The sequence below is a fragment of the Phodopus roborovskii genome, unplaced genomic scaffold, assembly GCF_943737965.1.
Source record: "Phodopus roborovskii unplaced genomic scaffold, PHOROB, whole genome shotgun sequence".
NCBI classification, from domain to species: Eukaryota; Metazoa; Chordata; class Mammalia; order Rodentia; family Cricetidae; genus Phodopus; species Phodopus roborovskii.
Window position 1 is genome coordinate 33,450,091 of NW_026126469.1, and position 18,675 is coordinate 33,468,765.

At 40.2% G+C, this 18,675-nt stretch overlaps 2 protein-coding genes across 5 annotated transcripts in view; one reads left to right on the top strand and one right to left on the bottom strand.

The window, feature by feature from the left end:
* Cd47 (CD47 molecule) overlaps positions 1-18,675 on the top strand; it is an 812,520-nt gene that overhangs the window by 683,533 nt on the left and 110,312 nt on the right. The window lies entirely within an intron of this gene.
* Ccdc54 (coiled-coil domain containing 54) lies at positions 2,993-4,281 on the bottom strand. The gene has a single exon (XM_051191597.1). It carries the CDS (start codon positions 4,001-4,003, stop codon positions 3,026-3,028), a length of 978 nt encoding a protein of 325 aa, XP_051047554.1. The 5' UTR covers positions 4,004-4,281; the 3' UTR covers positions 2,993-3,025.

Here is an 18,675-nt window from a genome sequence, read left to right on the forward strand (position 1 = left end):
GGAATTCAGACCTGAAAAACAGATGATTTGCTCACATGCACATGAGCTTTGTTATAATCTTAGCAAAGTCTCCCTTTTTCTTAGAGCAGTGTTCTCAACTTTCCCAAGGCTGTGACCTTTTAATGCAGTTCCTCATGTCGTGGTAACCCCCCCCCCCACCATAAAACTATTTCATTGCTACTTCATGACTGTAATTTTGCTATTGGTATAAATCGTAATGTAAATATGTAGGATATCTGACATGTGACCCTTCCTCCTCCCCTCAAGGGGTCACAATCCGCAGTTTGAGAAACACTCGTTTAATTCACCACGATTAACAGAATCATCTCCTGAAGCCTTGAGAAAATCATGCAGTCACTTTGATTCTGTCTCCTCTGCAGGTGGACAATGCAGCCTTATGGACTACAGCCAGGATTTCCGCATCTTCTTAGAATCCCCCATGACAGTGCCCCTTACCAGCAGGAAGTAGTTTGGAAAGAACGATGCCCAAATTCCCAAATATTTTCTATAAATGTTTGTTTTCATTTAAATGGACTTGGTTATATAATATATATATATATATATATATATATATATATATATATATATAAATTCCTACTCACCAAAAAATATATGAATAAATTTATGTGTTTTTCAGGAAAAAATATTTCAGAATGCTCAGCCTCCTCTTATTGTCTTGTCTTTCTTTTCTGACATAACCACTGGTTGGGGTAAGACAACAAAGAATTTATTAAAACATTTCTCCATCTATCTTTTACTCTACAATTAAAATCACTAGAAGGAAAAGTACAGAATACCAAACTATTTATATTTTAATTATGTGATGCTTCTAAAACATATTAAACCTCAATATTCTTTGAAAAAAAAGAAAGGCCTATTTCATCTAGGCTTTTGTTGAATCAGCTTGTGATCCCCTGCCTCAGCTTCCTAAATGATATGATCACAGGGTTGTATCACTACATCCAGCATTTGTGTGCAGGTAAAACACTGTGAGAAAGTCACTGAAGAGAGTGAGGTCCATGAAAGGTCTCTACTTTATCTTTGTTATATGCAATGCTTACTGGCTTTTATTTCCCATGTTCTCTACCAGTCTCATCCTGTGCCTGTGTTTGTTCTTCTGTCTTCTCCTCCCTGCCTTACAAACCTCCCCAGCGCTCACGTTCCTCTGATACTGCGAGTCCTTTTCCAATTGCTCTCAGCTGCCCATCTCCATCTGTCGTGCCTTAATATGTGCACACTTTATCCGTTCTGCTTAGTTCTGTGTGTGTAAAGGGTAGAAAACTTTTTTTTGCTTTCTCTCTCTTATATTCCATGGTATCTTGTTTGAGGGGGAAAATTCTATCAGATTAATATAATTCCCATTTTTAAAAAAAGGCAGAGCAAAACTAATTACAATTAATAGAGCTTCAAAGATTTAGAAGTTAGGCTCACAACATACATCTTATGACTCCCCACATATATGTTTTCTTTCCCCACAGCAAGCAGTCTCCTGCAAAATCTTAAACTGTCTGAGGAAAATGACTGTCAGTGGAAAATGACATGTTCTGATGCACAGAACTTTCAAATATATTCAGGGACTCTCTTCTTTGGTAGAAGCTGTTTGTGTTGTCATTTGCCCATGCCATGGCCATCTTCCTCATGTCTGGATACCCAGTGTGCTGAACTAGGGATCTGGCTGCTCCTTGCATATATTTTTGTTGTTGTTGTTGTTGGCTAACAGTACAGAAATTGTTAAAGGTGCCATGCTTAAGATATACTCTAGATTTCATAAAGTGTATTGCACATGGGCATATTTTTAAAGCAATGTAATTGAAGGCTATTTTGTACATACACACCTGTAAATTTGTAAAGGAGGATAAAAATGAATTGGATTCAAAAATGAAAAAAAAAAAGGTGCCCAGACTAAATTATGTTCACCATTTAATTCTTTTAGTTTTTGCTAACCTTCAAGCAGCACCTTTCACAAAGCTTTCTTGTTCTACATTTTCAAATTGCTAAGGGGGGGTAATTTAAATTAGTACATTTATGGATAATATTTTCAGTTTAACACCATGGTCACAATGGGGAAGATGATTTCTTCACTGGGTTAAGAAATGAGGGAGACATTTTAAAACACTGTTCTGATATTAAGAAAAATGACATTATAGTGACAAGTATCTATGATATGTAAAAATGAAGCTCGTATCATAGCGACGAGACTTACTTAGTTCACAGACATATCTTCAGGTTTTACCTTTTTTCTATGTAGTAAACTGGCAGGGCATAGTATTTGTCTCCTTTCAAGAAAATGTAAAAAAATTTGCTGAACTGTATTTAGCCTTTCCTTTCATATCTAACTGACAAATAGAGATGAAGCTGAAGTTGAAAGAAAAAAAAATCCCATTGTTAACTAATATTTTCCTTGCAATAAGTTAGCCTTTCATTTATACATATTTTAACGATTTTTAAAATATGTGCATGTGTGCCTGAGTTTATGTATACATGCAGATGTTCACAGAAGCCAGAAGTGGCCATTGGATCTCCTGGAACTGGAGTTACAAGTGACTGTGAGCAGTCTCAGGTCTTCTGTAAGAAAAGCAAGTGTTTTAAACATCTGACCATCTCTCCGGCCCCAGTATAACCTTAGCTTTAGTGGTTTTGACAATGTGTATATTTATTTTCTTTATGTTGTTTAAATTTTTGTCTTACATCCCACATTTTATTAGTCAAAGCTGCTAGTACTGATGTGGAGGCTTCCAAGTGTTTTATATTTTCTTTCACCCTTCCATTCTGGCTTCCAATTATTTATGGAAATGGGCACAAGATGAATCTTTAAGAATTGCTTTGGAGAGGACAGAACACTGGTGGAAAATGGTTCACAATAGTTCAATGAGATGATACAATTAACATTAGTTGTGTAGGGAATTTGTGATGGTGGGCACACACACAGTCAGCAAACTAGAGTCCACAGACAGCACAAACACATGTGACTATTTGAAGCAAGCGAGCTACATTTATTTTGTACTGAGCCAAGCAGAAAATAACTCTAAAGACGAGTTATTTCCTGTTTTGAGGAGCCAAAAAGGCAGTAAACATAGTTGAAAAGAGAAAGACAGATTGTGGTCAAGTTTTCAATGAGTCCAGTGAAGGCACGGTCTCTCCTGGATATTATTTGTGGTTCCTCAGGAAGGATGGCTGGCCTAGACAGAAGCCACTGGACAAATTCCTCTAACTTGGTGGCATTGAGGAAAAACCTCCATTTTCCTCCATGAACAAAAGTGAGCTTGATCCATGTACTGAAGTCAGGGTAAATATAAATATTTGACCTTACCTTTTTACAACTCACGGATGCATTCCGAAGGCTGTTATTTTTCTTCAGATATTTAATTTGAGAAGACACTGTATTTTCCTTAATCGGACCAGTGGGTTCTGGATAACTAGGCACCCTTCCTGATTCTGTTGAAGAGCTTTCAGTGTCTGTGTCCTTTGGGATGTCTGGTGGTAGGAGCTTATGGAACAGTTGTACAATTTCTTTACCCTTTTGTCCCTCCAGAACCTCCAGGCAGCGTATGCTGGAGTAAGAATTCTGTCTTTCCAGTTCCTTCACCTTCTTCTTCAGAGCGTCGATGTCTTCCCTCATCGAGAGGATGTCTTTGGTGGCTAAGATTTGTCTGTCTTCGTTAATGTTTATTCTGGTCTCTAGAACTTCCATCTGATTCTGATAATGGTCAGTCTTATCCTGGATATGTGATATTGCACTGACAATATCAGTCATTTGGCTGAGGAGTTCTGTTTGTCCCACTTTGATGTCTTGGAGCATCACTGTTAGATTCATTTCTTCATTCAAACTGAGAACATCCTGGTCACAGTCGTAAGAATCCATGGCTGGGTGGCTAGTTGAATATGAGCACTGGGTCTTACATTTCTGGTAAACATTTTTAAGAGATCGCCTGATCTTGTGGAGATTTGAAGTCCACACACGTTCAGCAGCAGCCTTCACTCTTTTGGTGTGAAATCGGTACATTTTTTTTTCTCACTGAGATACCAGACACAAAGTGATGGGAAGCATGACAGGAATCAAGGAAAGAAATGATTTTTTTTTCTGTTGGATGGCCTTTATCTTCCTATTTGTTGGAGTTCTTTCCTGGTCACATCATTGAATGTCCCATGGGGACCATCAAAGGCAGCAACAGGCGGGCTTAGGTGGTCTGCCTATCTCTTCCACAGCAGCCTAACTGCAGACCTTTGTGAACTAACAGTCCACAGCATGTGATCCTTACTGTGGCCCTCATCTGATGCTGATGTCACAATGGCCACTGGCCTAGAACACAGATAAGTATAGCGCAGCTGCAGGTATCAACATTTTTTTTTTTTTTTTTGGTTACAGGATGAATTTTTTTTTTCACTTGTAAAAATGATAGAGGACTACAAAGCTTCTGTTTATGTGAGTTATACTAATTTATATAGCATATTATAAACAAACAAAATCTTAAAATCTTAGTTTAAAGACTTATTACATGTAACACAAATTACATATATTTTACAAAAATTAAATTTTCTTTCTCTTTTTAGGACAGGGTCTCATGTGTCCCAACCTGGTCTCATACTATGTAGCTGAGGATGACTTGAACATGAACTTCTGCCACCAACTACCAAGTGCTAGTCACACTGGTTATACCTACCTAATGTCTGTAGTACTGGGAATCAAACCCAGGCCTCTGAGAATCCTAAACAGCTGTCCTGCCTCCATATCCCTAATTCTACTTTCTACAGAAAAGAATATACATACTGCTTTACATATGTGTAAATAAATGTTCAAAATGCCTAGATTAGTGCAGACATGGTGGCATACACTCAGGAGGCAGAGGCAGGAGGATCTCTGTGAGTTTACAGCAAGCCTACAATCTACATATCATGTTCCAGGAGAGCTGGGACCAAACAAACAACCCCCTCACCTCCCCAACACACGCAAAAATGAACCACAATGGATTAATTAAATAAAATTCCCAGATTGACAGAGAAACTTCCATCTTTACATATGTTTCTACATTTGTGAGGTGCTGTTTTGGTCAAAATGTAGGAAGAAAATATGGCCTTGCAGGGAACTATCGTTTGAAGAAAAATTTAACAGTATTTTTCGGATATTTGGCAGCATCATTCTTGCTTATCCTACTAAAACTGGACAAATGGCAATTGTTTTAGAAGTTGTTCATCATGTGTAATCTTAGACCACATCAATGAATTTCATAGTCTTATTACATCCATACTATGAATGGATGTCTAATAACCAGCACTGGCCACAGGGAAAGTAGTTAATTGAATTATGCAGATTTCATAAGTATTGATTCATTTTATTTTATTTTATTTTTAAATTTATTATTTTACATGTCGATCCCAGTTTCCTCTCCCTCCCTTCTTTCCTCCCTCCCTCCTTCCCTTTCTCCCTTTTATCCTCTCTGCCCTCTCACATGCACCCTAACCACCCTCCCCTCCCATCCCCCCACCCCAATTCCATATGTAGGGGAATGCCATCCAGTTGGGGTCATGTAGATCTGACAGGTCATGTGAAGTAGGGACTAGGCTTCTCTCCTGTCTCTAGGTAAGGCAGTTATCCCTCCATGGGGGATGTGTTCGCAAGGTCCTTTTGTTTCTGCCGCTTGGTCTTGTCTTCTCCATCTGCATCTGGGTTCTAGTTCAACTCAGTGTTTAGGTATGGGTGTTTCTCCTGTTTCCAACAGGTATTAGATGAGGGCTCCATGGATAAGTTAGTTGTTGATCTTACTATCTGGGAAGGGCATTTATGGTAGCCTTTCCACAGATGCTCAAATTGTTAATTGGCGGCAGTCTTGTAGTTCTCTAGACCTTTCTTTGTGTTCAATTTTATCTTCAAACCAATATTGGCTCCCTCTTTTATGTTCTCTCTCTCTCTCTCTCTCTCTCTCTCTCTCTCTCTCTCTCTCTCTCTCTCTTTCTCCCTCTCTCTATCCTGTCTTCTATTCCTAACCAGGCTCAATCTTCCTAGTCGCACATGTTTTCCTTTCCTCCCCCTCACTTTCTCCTACTTCTCTCTCCATTCCCTGCCCCCCCACTTCCCCTGTGTTCTGGGGGACTTGTCCCTTCCCCCTCCTGTGAGGGACTTTATATGAATCTCTTAGAAATACACCTTGTATTCTAGTTCCTCTGGTGGTGTGAATTATAGGCTGTTGATCCTTTGCTCTAGGTCTAAAATCCATATATGAGTGAGTACATACTGTGTTCCTCTTTTTGTGACTGGGTTACCTCATTCAGGATGGTTTCTTCAAGTGCCATCCACTTGCCTGTGAATTTCAAGATACCATTATTTTTTTCTGCAGAGTAGTATTCCATTGTGTAGATGTGCCACATCTTCATTATCCATTCTTCACTTGAGGGGCATCTAGGTTGCTTCCAGGTTCTTGCTATTACAAACAGTGCTGCTATGAACATAGTTGAACAGATGTCTTTGTTATATGGATGTGGATCATTTGGGTATATGCATCGATGTTCATCAGGGATATTGGTCTGTAGTTTTCTTTCTTAGTTGTGTCTTTGTGAGGTTTGGGTACCAAAGTTATTGTGGCCTCATAAAAAGAGTTTGGCAATGAACCTTCTGTTTCTATCTTGTGGAACAGTTTGAGGAATTAGTTCTTCCTTGAATGTCTGGTAGAATTCTGCGATGAATCCATCTGGCCCTGGACTTTTTTTGATTGGAAGGCTTTCGATGACTGCTTCTATTTCATTGCGGGTTATAGGTCTATTTAAGTTGTTTGTCTGTTCTTGATTTAATTTTGGTAAGTGATAGTTATCCAGAAATTTGTCCATTTCCTTTGAATTTTCAATTTTTGTGGAATACAGATTTTCCAAGTATGACCTGAAAATTGCCTGGATTTCCTCTGTGTCCGTTGTTATGTTCCCCTTTTCGTTTCTGATTTTAATTTACATGTTCTCTTTCAGCTTTTTCATTAGTTTGGATAAAGGTTTGTCTATCTTGTAGATTTTCTCAAAAAACCAACTCTTTGTTGCATTGATTTTTTTGTATTGTTTCCCTGGTTTCTATTTTGTTGATTTCAGCCCTCAAGTTGATTATTTCCTGGTGTCTACTCCTACGGGGTGAGTTCGCTTCTCTCTGTTCTAAGGCTTTCAGTTGGACTGTTAATTCTCTTATGTGACTATCCTCTGTTTTCTTCATATGGGCACTTAGTGCAATGAACTTCCCTGGTAACACTGCTTTCAACGTGTCCCATAAGTTCGGGTATGTTGTGTCCTCATTCTCGTTGAATATTAGAAAGTCCTTAATTTCTTTCTTTATTTCTTCTTTGACCCATGTGTGGTGCAATTGCACATTGTTCAGTTTCCATGAGTTTGCAGGTTTTCTGCTATTTGTGTTGTTGAATTCCAATTTTAAAGCATGGTGGTCCGATAAGATACAGGGGACTATTCCTATTCTCTTGTATCTGTTGAGGTTTGTTATGCCACCTAGTATGTGGTCGATTTTAGAGAAAGTTCCATGTGGAGCAGAGAAGAAGGTATATTCTTTTGTGTTTGGATGGAATGGTCTATAGATGTCTATTAACCCCAGTTGAGACATAACTTCTGTTCTTTTGTTTCTTTGTTGAGTTTCTGATTTGTGGTCCTGTCTAGTATTGAGAATGGTGTATTGAAATCTCCCACTATAAGTGTGTGAGGTTTTATATGAGCTTTGAGTTTTAGTAGCATTTCTTTTACGAATGTGGGTGCCTTTGTATTATGGGCATAGATGTTCAGAACTGAGACTTTGTGTTGATGGATTTCTCCTGCGATTAATATGAAATGACAGTCTTCATCTCTTTTCATTAATTTTGGTTTGAAGTCTAACTTGTTAGATATTAGGATAGCCACGCCTGCTTGCTTCTTGGTTCCCAACCCTTTACCCTGAGGTAATGTCTATCTTTGAAGCTTAGATGTGTTTCTTGTATGCAGCAGAGGGATGGATTCTGTCTTTGTATCCATTCTGTTAGCCTGTGTCTTTTTATAGATGAGTTAAGACCATTAACGTTGAAGGTGAGTAAGGACCATTTATTGTTGATGCTTGTTTGTTTTAGGTTTGTTGTTGGCAGTGGTATTGTGAATATATTTGTTCTGCTTTACCCTTGGTTTTTGGTGTAGTTGGATTGTCTGTTGCCTACATTTTTGTGGGTGTAGTTACCTTCCTTGGGTTGGAGTTTTCCTTCAATACTTTCTGTAGTGCTGGATTTGTAGATATGTATTGGGAAAATCTGGTTTTGTCATTAAATGTCTTGTTTTCTCCATCTATAGTGATTGAGAGTTTTGCTGGGTATAGTATCCTAGGCTGGCATCCGTGTTCTCTTAATACTTGTAGAACATCTATCCAGGACCTTCTTGTGTTGAGGGTTTCCATAGAGAAGTCAGGTGTAATTTTGATAGGTCTGCCTTTATATGTTACCTGTCCTTTTTCCTTCACTGATCTTAATATTCTTTCTTTATTTTGCATGCTAGGTGTTTTGATTACTATACGTCGAGGGGTCTTTTTTCGTTGGTCCAGCCTATTTGGGGTTCGGTATGCTTCTTGTACTTTCACGGGCATGTCCTTCTTCAGATTGTGAAAGTTTTCCTTGATGATTTTGTTGAATATGTTTTCGGCACCTTTGAGCTGGACTTCCTCACCTTCCTCTATGCCTATTTTTCTTAGGTTTGGCCTTTTCACTGTGCCCCACATTTCCTGGATGTTTTGTGTTAAGGATTTGTTGGATTTATGATTTTCTTTGGTTGATGAATCTATTTCTTCTAGTTTATCTTCTGCGCCTGAGATTCTCTCTTCCATCTCTTGAATTCTGTTGGTTATGCTTGCATCTGTAGTTCCTGTTTTTTTGCCCAGTTTTTCTATTTCCAGCATTCCTTCAGTTTGTGTTGCCTTTATTTCCTCTACTTCAGTTTTCAAGTCTTGAATTGTTTCCTTCACCTGCTTAATTGTTTTTTCTTGGCTTTCTGTACTGTCTTTACTTTCCTTAAGGAATTTGTTCATTTCTTCCACTTTTTTGTTTGTTTTTTTCTTCCATTTCTTTAAGGGATTTTCTCACATCTTCTTTGAGGGCCTCTAACATTTTTATGACGGTAATTTTTAAGTCGTTCCCTTCTGCTTCCTCTGCTTTGTTTTGTTCCATTCTAGTTGGGGTAGATTCCCTAGATTCTGGTGGTTTCATGCGTGTCTTTCTGTTGTTAGGTGTTTTCTTGTATTGCAGTCTTCCCATAGCTTCTTCCAGTAGGTGTTGGTGGGGACTCCCCCTCTCTCTATGGTACTTCCCCGGTGGGCTTATGTTGGTCAGAGGTTCAATATCTGTAGCTCTGGGTGGTCCAAGCTCTATAGGAGGTCTCTCCGTAGACAGGGACCCAGGGATCGGGTCAGGGATGAGGATCCAATAGAAGGTGCCTGCAGAAACTCAGAGTGGTCCTGCAGAGATAGGCAGGTCTCTGGGAGGGGCCCGGGACTCCAACAGAGGACTGAAGGTGGCGGTCAGAGACCAAGAAGGCTGGAAGTACGGGTGGTTCCGCGTGGATAGGCTGGTCGCCTGTGTTCAGATTTGCTCTGAGAAGTCCCCCAAAGTAGTGTGGACTCTAGCCAATGGCTCTAGCAATGGCTGGCTGAAGAAGACAATGGCTGGGCTGATACTCAGGATGTTTCTGCACAGATAGTGGGATCTCACTGGGAACTGGCACTCTCCAGCTGAGGCCTCTTTCTTTAGCAGAGGCTCTGCTTTGGGGGTCAAGGATCTTGCTGGCGGGAACTCAGAGTGGACCTGCAGAGATAGGCGGATCTCTGGGAGGGTCCTGGGACTCCAGCAAAGGACTGGAGGTGGGGGTCAGAGACCGAGCAGGTGGAAATTACAGGTGGTCTCACGTGGATAGTCAGGTCTCCTTTGTTCAGATTTGCTCCAAGTAGTCTCCAAAGTAGGGTGGACTGTTGGCTCCACCCTCTGTCCCAGTGCTCAACCAGAGCGGAGGGACTGAGGGACCTTAGGCAGGGTAGGGCACAGAGTAGGGGGAGCAGGCTCACAGTGGGGATGCGTGGGGGTGTATCAGAGCTCCAAGGGTGCTCTTGATGGGGACAGGACTCAGGAGCAGGGGCCAACCTGATTCATTTTATTATACAATATCAAAATGTTACGGGGCTTGGTGGATCAGAGTGCTTTCTGTGCAAGTCCTGGTGACAACCGTGGGAACCTGGGTTTGATTCCCCAGTGCCCGTGTGAAAAGGCCATTCATGCTTGTTGTTAATTTAAAAAATGCCATGAAGAGAAGTCCTGCCATGCAACAAGGCTCACATAAGAGGTTTACTTGAAGAGCAGAGAGAAGGAGCAGAGAATGGGTGTGGTCCCTTAGGAACAAGTGTGGTAGAAGAGAAATAGAAAGTGAGAGAGAAGGAGAGAGATGGGAGGTGGGCAAGATCCACCATTTAAAAGGAATCATAGCAAATGTGCACAGGTGGTACTCTTAGTGGCTAAAGCTGAGGATGTATCCTGTCAGGACTCCAACGGCAGGCCAGTACAGATACTAACAATGAATACTAACAATGATCACGTGGTAACTCCAGGTTGAGAGAATAAGAGACAGGAGGATCCTGAGGGCTTGGTAGTCTGCCAGCCTAGCCTAAACACAGAACTTTAAGAGCAGTGAGAGACCCTGTCTCAAGGAAATAAGAAGACAGTTGTAGAGGGTAGAGGAGATACTCAGTGGCTTCTTCTTGCCTCTGCTTGTGTGCATCTCTTGTCTCTCTCTCTCTCATATACCACACACACACACACACACACACACACACACACACACACACACACCACACATGCCACATTCGTAAATGCCACATCCAGCTTCACTCTGGAGAGCCTTTTAGGATTGTGAAATATTGTGGTAAATGAAAATCTTCCCAAATTGTAATTTTAGTTTAAAAGCTTAAGACTTACCAAGTTTGCTCTTTTCTTTGAAGCAATAGGTTTCTCAGAGCCCTTTTTAGTAAAAATGGGTTACCAAATGCCCTAAAACTGTGAATACTACAATTTGTTGCCTGTCATAAGTTCAGATATAAATGGCATTTCCTGAGTAAAGGGACTAGTTTGGTCTGTAACTCAGAATTTTCTCTAGACAACCATCAGACTTTCGGAGGCAGCAGAACAATCCATCTTTCCTTCCACATTGTGCACAATATAAAGAGTTGAGATTTAGTAAGATTTTTTTTTGTTACTGCTTCATCAAGAATATTTTTTTGAGTGAAATTGGTTTTTCTTCTTTTATCCCCCTCTATGTCGGTGATGGTACAGAGTACATTCATTATTGGTCCTTTCTGATTATACAGTCTTGGTGTGTCCTGAGGGACAACCAGCTTAATCCACCACTGCATGTGCAATGTATTTTTAAAATGCAAGTCACAAAGGCAAGCGGTGCCTTAGTTATTTCAAAGCATCTCTGCTCTTGAGGTTCACCATCTGCCACATTTTGAGAACCATTGCCTCTGAGGGTGAAAGCAATCTTGGAAACCTACATCTTCAGGATTACTAAATAATATTTCGTCCATCTGATTCACTGAGGTAAAAATTTTATTCTTTGAACTTATAAGACTTGAACACTTTTGAAATCAAAATGCCACTCTATCCAATACCTGTATGCCTCTTGAGACGCAATCCTATTTGAGGGGAATTAAAAATAGTAATGTCAGTTACAACCCACTACGAAGACACTCTCTCTCTCCCATTTGTGCCCAATTACAGGGTCGGTCTTGGCACAGGTTTTGGTATAAACTCTGAACATAGCCAGAAGTGATTTAAGAATTTTGGCTCACTGACAGTACCTGGGGTTTTGCTTCACTCTCTCTCTGAATTACTCCTTGGCTTTTTCTAAAATGGCTAGTCACTTTTCCAGACTCTTGCTGGGAAAAGAAAATGTTCTGCAGGAAACCGGCTATGGTGGGCATCGGGACTGAAGCCGGATGGATTAGGGTCCAAATGGTCCTGTTTACTTTGGCCAAGGGCATTCTATCCACCAGCTTCCACAAGAGCAGTGCTTAGGAGCAGTTGAAGATTTCTGGGGCCAATACAAACATCTATGACCAGAGAGAAAAACAAACAAACTAGGAGCTCAGAATACTAAATGAAAGCTGCACCACCGAGCAGTAAATGTTTAATTAGATGTCTCTGAATTGTAATGTATCATCTTCATTAATTGTCAAATTTAATATTATTAATATTAAATATGTTTGGAGGAGGTTTGTTGATAACGTACTTGCACATTTCAGGAATTCTCACTTGAGAGTGATTCCTTTTAGCAATTATTCCTGCAAGTATCAGCCAAGACTCACTCATTGTCTCCCAGACACAGTACATGAATTACTTGCTGCTGTCACAAAACACCCAACAAAAGGGATTAAGGCTGGATTATTTTGGCTCAGAGTTTGAGGGTCAGCCCATCATGGTGGTGAAGGCATGGCCAGGGAAGCATGAGGCTGTGGTCACATTGCATCAGTAGTTAGTTGAGAGATAGAAACACCATGCTCATCTTAATACTGTGCTTACCTTGCTTTCTGCTTTTCATTCCACACAGAGCTGCCGCCCCAGCAATGGTCCCTCCCACATTTAAGGTGGGTTTCCCTCACTTCCATCATCCCAACCTGGAAACTTCTAGACATGCCTGAAGGTTTTGCCCTAGGTGATTCTAGATCCTGTTAAGTTGACAATATTAATCATAACACATGGTTACAAACATTACCTATTTACATGAAGTTCAAATACTTCCTCAGGGTGACACAGCTAAAAAATTGGCAGTCAGACTTCACATCTTCCCAGTTTGGTCCTAGACATCATGTTAGACTGCTATTTCAGGGCAGTCCCATCAGCAATTACACAGTGAACCCCAACAGATGCTTTCAACACTGAGCCTTGGCGTCACAAAACCCAACATATGGTTTCTGCTTGTAACACTTTGGATATGAAATGGCCTCACAAAAAGACTCGTGTTTTAAAGGCTTGGTTGGCATCTGACAGAATTATAGAAAGTGTCAGGATTGTGAGGACTCTGGTCTAATCAGCAGATTAAGTCATTAGTAGTTTATTTTATTATTTATTTATTTATTCATTTGTTTTTATGTGTATGTGCTTTCAGGGTTCATGTATACCATGTCCATACAACAGCCATGGGAGGCCAGAAGGGAATGATGGATCTGTTTTAAAAGGTTGTAAGACATCATGCAGGCACTGGGAATGGAACCTAGGTCTTCTGGAAGAGCATCAAGTGCTCATTGCTGCTGAGCCAACTCTCAGGGCTCCATCAATAGGTTTATAATCAAATGGGTTATTGGGAGGTGGTGGAGAATGTGGCAGGGAGGGGCTGATTGCAGGTATCATCTGATTTGAGGTCTCTTCCTCTGTTTTTTTTTCTGATTTTTGATGGCTCGAGGTTAGCAGCCTCCTCCGCCATACACCCCCATAATACTCTTTTTGGTCTGAGGCCCAAACCAGTGTATTTAGCTGACATTTTAAGATGAAATCTCTGAAGCCATGAGTCCAGACAAAACTTTTCTTTTTCCTTTATATTGTATATGTCAGGTATTTTAGTCGAAGAGATGCAAAGCTTCCTAATAGTACTTGCAAGTCTTTATCTAGTGAATGAGTGAGTGAATGGATATATCTGTGGATGGTTGTCAAAGAATCCATTGGGGCTTTCCTAGGCCAGTTTCTACAGGTGGTAGGAAATACATTGCTGGCCCTATAAAAGGAATAACTTTTCTCGGTCCCTCCAATGTCATTTAAGGATTTCAGCACAGGGATTCATTAATTGCTTCCCCAAAGGCCAGGAGCAGTTAAGTGGCAGGAGAGGTAACTGGAGACCAGTGAGAAGATAGTAATTATGTGTCTGGAAACAGCTATGACATAAGTAAGAAGCGAGGAGATAATGATGGTAACAGGGCTGAAGTGAATGACACAGACTGTAGAGGTGAGTATGCTCCCTCTGCATAGCACATTAAGGCCTCCAGAGAAGCACAAACAATTGGTGGATCCTCCCTGCCCCTGTAGGATTGCTGGGGAATTCTTAATCTTCTACTTAGGTACTCCAGTACTTATTTCTTTATTTATGTCATCTAGTGTTATGAACTCTGAATTTAAAATGAGTCCTCTCTGCTTCATCTAAACATTCTGCTTACCATTTAGTTCCAGACTCTGGGGCATGTTGGTATTTTTATGTAATCTCTCCTCGCTGTCACCTTTGTCCTATTCTTCTGTTAAGCTCGGCTTTCCCTGTAATATATTACCGGAGGTTGCCTGGCTTCTGTAATTCTCAACTTCATCTCTTGGTTTCTCTTTTCAAATATTACCTTTACACCTCTGCTCCCTTTGTCTTATGATTGACACTACTCTTGCCATGTTCTCTAAGCCCTGATGTGCAGAATTGATGTAGTCATAAAAGTAAATGGCTGGAAAGGGGACGAGAAAACGAAAGAGCTGTGTTTTGCTTAGCCACCCAGCTCCCTGTCAGTAGAACTGGTGAGTAAATCTAGTTAAACACTTTGGTTTCCCTGGTTTTTAATCATTTAGCAGACTTTATGGAAAAAGCATTATTTGATGAAGACAGCACATTGTCACCTTTCTGTTTCATTTCTTAATCATACTGTATCAAAAAAGAAGAAACAGAACAATTCACAAACACATAGAAGATTGTAAACAAATCCAGAAATCGTAAGTAGAGAAATTAGACAACTTCCCATCTCTTAATTATAAGAGAGCTCATTATTTGGGCATGTTCTCTTAATTTTTAAGATTAGTTTTCATTTATCATGTTTTATAGCGTGTTGAACTACAAAATCCAGCTTCTTCCATATATAAAGTTTGAAAGATTATAATGTGAAAAGTGATTTTTTTTCCTTGAGCATTCCTACCCTGAAAAACAGCTATTATTATGGCATTTTATTTCCAAACGAGTTGGTGCCAGTGTCTCTGTGAAGTAAACAAGTGTTCATCACGAGACCCTACTTTTTGTTCTGCCATCCATATACCCTCTGTTCTGGGTAATTATTTTCCATTGTATTTCTTCCCTACAGTGAGCAGCCCTAATGCATGGGCAGACATGGATAAGACTCGTAAGGATCATCTTTAAAATGTTTATTGCATTGAAATTTTTAAGACATGTGAACTAGCTGCATGTTTTCTCCGCAGTGTTTTCCTTCAATAGTTTGATATTAGAATAATTTCCTTTCTTTGTTTAAAGCTGCCTGCATTCTTGCTCCTGCATAGGTTTAGATAACAAAGAGCTATTTAACTTTTGAAATGGATTCATTCTCCTTACTCTTAATCATATACAAAAATAAGCAGCACCCAAAGGTAATAATGAAGTCAACCCTGTTCCTCCCCACCCCTTAGTTTTCAACCTCCAAGAGAGGGAGTATTTACTCACTGTTTTAAATATTTATTGAAAATGTATATTGCCACTGCAGATGCTTCTAGTGTGCCAAAAGTCAACTAGAATATAAAAAGGTATTTGCAGATGCCTAATTCTAAGATTGGGAATTTTTATTCTTTGAGTACATTTCTTCTTGGAAATCTGAATTGCTTATTGATGGTCTTGAAATACTTTTTGACATTAAATAGCAGAAATATAGATGAACAAGGCAGTTCTATTAAACACATATTTCAATAATTTTTCAGCTTCAAATCTGGGTATTAATAGCCATGATTCTCACTGTAGCTTGTGTTAATACTTAATTACAATGCATTCTAATGAAGTGCCCAAGCTTCTCTTTCATGACACGTAGTAAAACTGTATTAAACCCATTGAAATTCTTAGACATTTTATATCTTAAAATAACTGAGTCTCAGTTGAACTTTATGTGTTGCCATTTTGGTAGCAATTTAAAAAGTACTACTAGAAATATAGTAGTTGGGGAGATGGCTCAATAGGTAAGAATATTTGCTGTTCAAGCACGAAGACTTGAATTCAACATACACTCAAAAATCTTGGCACAATCATCCATGACAGTTACCTGAGCACTGACCAGGGTGGTATGGGTTAGCGGACAAGACAGGATGATGATTGGGGCTCACTGGCTTTTTCAGCTTGGCCAAGAAATGTTGAGCTGTAGGTTCCGTGAGACTTTTTCTCATGAAAATAAAACAGAGGAACTTTTGCGTACATATATGTGTCTATACAAGCATATCCCCTCTCTCCTCTACACATATATATGTGTCTACACATGCATACCCTCCTCTATACATACATATGTGTCTACACATGCATATCCTTTGCACATATATGTGTCTCCATATGCATACCCTCTCTCCAAAAGTCATAAAAGATGCATACTTCTGGAAATTCTATTCATTGTTGTTAGAAATTAGAGTAGAAATGAAGTAACTGCATGGGCTTGTTGTAATTATTGTGACCGTGATATGATCACTTACAACCTGGTAACATGGAAGATCTTGAACTTTGAGAATCCCATGGAAGCTTTGCATGCTTTGCCAGAAAAAAACACACACCCAGATTAGCATGTGATTTCAGAGTAGTTTCTAGATCTTTCCCAGTCCTGCTTGCTAAACTATCTACAGAACCATAGTTTATTCCCAAGGTTAGTTCTAGCAGGAGGAGAAGGGAAGGCAGGGATTGGCTAGGATCCAGGGCATTTGCTTTGAATGGGTCTGGAGCTTTTAGATGTGGTTCAAGTGCATGGTCTCAGGGTGGGGTGTCCAGACACCCTATGGAAATCAGTGGCTTGGGAACAGTGGCAGTTGGAAGAATCTTTCTGAGTAGCTAAGATTTGGACACTCAGTAGGTACTGCTACTACTGAACCTTCTAGGCAGTGTGAACCACAAACTCAGGGGCTCTGTTTGGTTTGTTCTTCACTCTGCCAATCAAGCTACCAATCTATCAACTGTCAGCACATATTTGTACAGTGTCTTGTGCCTCATTTCTAGTAAAAGCCTGAGGCAAGAGAGCTGGCAACAACCTGGGAGTTCTTTGCAAGCCTCTGATACAAAGCAACTGAGATGCTTATTGGAGGGTGGTATAGGTCTGTATCTTTGGTGATCAGATGGTAAGAGTTGAATGTTTCTGTAATAGCCATGTAAGGGTCAGTCAGAGCTGGAAAATTACATATCCTGGTTTCATTGCTAAGTAGCTAAGAATGGAGAAACAAAATGCATGATATGACTGATGTTTTAACATGAAATCCAGATAGTCTTTAGGAATAGAATTTAGCAGCAGTGGCTGCAAATCTAAGTTAACCCTTAGGCCTGAGTCCTACACAGCCATGGGGAGCTGACTGTTTTCGCTGGGGCTCCTCCAGCTTGCCCCAGGCCTGAACCTAGTTTCCCAGCACGGCGAGGGTGGGTGAAGCTTTGTGGGGTAAGAAGCTGAGTTATTTTTAATTTTGACTTTTCTTCTGTTCTCTTTCAGTCCCATCGTTATTATCTGCATCATTTCCTTACCCCTTTTGGGGTCCACTCCTTCCCCTCCATGTGCTGAGTCATCTCCGTGGTAGAGCGTGTCAGCCATGACTTGCTTTCCTTCAGAGATGTAAATAGAACCATTGGCTATTAATGTAATTAATCCTGACTCACTGTAGAGAATTGACTTCTTCCTCTCTGTCATTTACAGACACGCTTGGTTATTTTACACACAAAATATGAGTGGCAGGGAAATGTTTCTTTGGTGAATCTACACAATAATTAATATTACCACTCTCTCCATCCTTCATCATTTCAAGGAGGCTCATCCTACCTTTATTGAGGAGTTTGGGACTGGGAGCTGGTCCTCTATGCCTCATCTTTTTCCTACTCCCTTTCCCCTTCTCTGGAATCCTCCTGCTCATGTACATTTTCTGCAGGAGCAGGGCAGAACTCTGCATCTGCACACAGATGTGGGATAGGGCTGAAGTTTGGGGATTCACTGTCATTTTGAGATTGGTTGCCACACATGTAGGTCACAGGAATCATACGAGTGACATTTTGATTTCTGATCTGCTATATGGTTTTTGTTTTTTGTTTTTTTTTAGTTCAATGATAGCAAACAGAGAACAAAATAGCAAAACATATTAACTGTTTCATATGCCCAACAAAATAGTCTGATTGGCAATAATTTAGTTGATAGTGATTATAAATTTGGGTGGCATTACTTAGCTTTGGACTGTGAAGAAAACCTGAGTAAAGCCTACTTAGTGTGATTTATATTTAGAGAAATCTAATGTTAGCAGCAATAAAAGTCTATTAAAGGAAAACTACTGTATTTCCTTTGGGTCAAGGGGATAGAATCTTTGCCATGGGTGGAAACCTAACATTCTAGGTGGATTGGGTCAAATCACCTGGCTAAGGGACCACCCCAGGAAGAAGGAATAATTATCCCTTGAATGAGATAATGCACCTCTCCTTCCCAGAATTCCCAGTCATAGTACAATTCCTCTGACATCTATAAGCCAGGCAGCTTTGCGTGTCTGTCTGCTTTTCTGGATTACTCCAAACAGTGAGGCCTTTACATTTCTCCTTTCTCTCTCTGCGTGCTTTCCCACACTTTGGACCTCTTTCTTTAAAGTCTCCCCACGATGTGGTTGCTTGTCTGCCATGTGGCTGACCTCCATGCTGGTTTATCTGAAATGGCTTGGCTTTTTCTCTATTTTACCCCTGCAAGCAACTGCCAAGATTTTCAGCTTG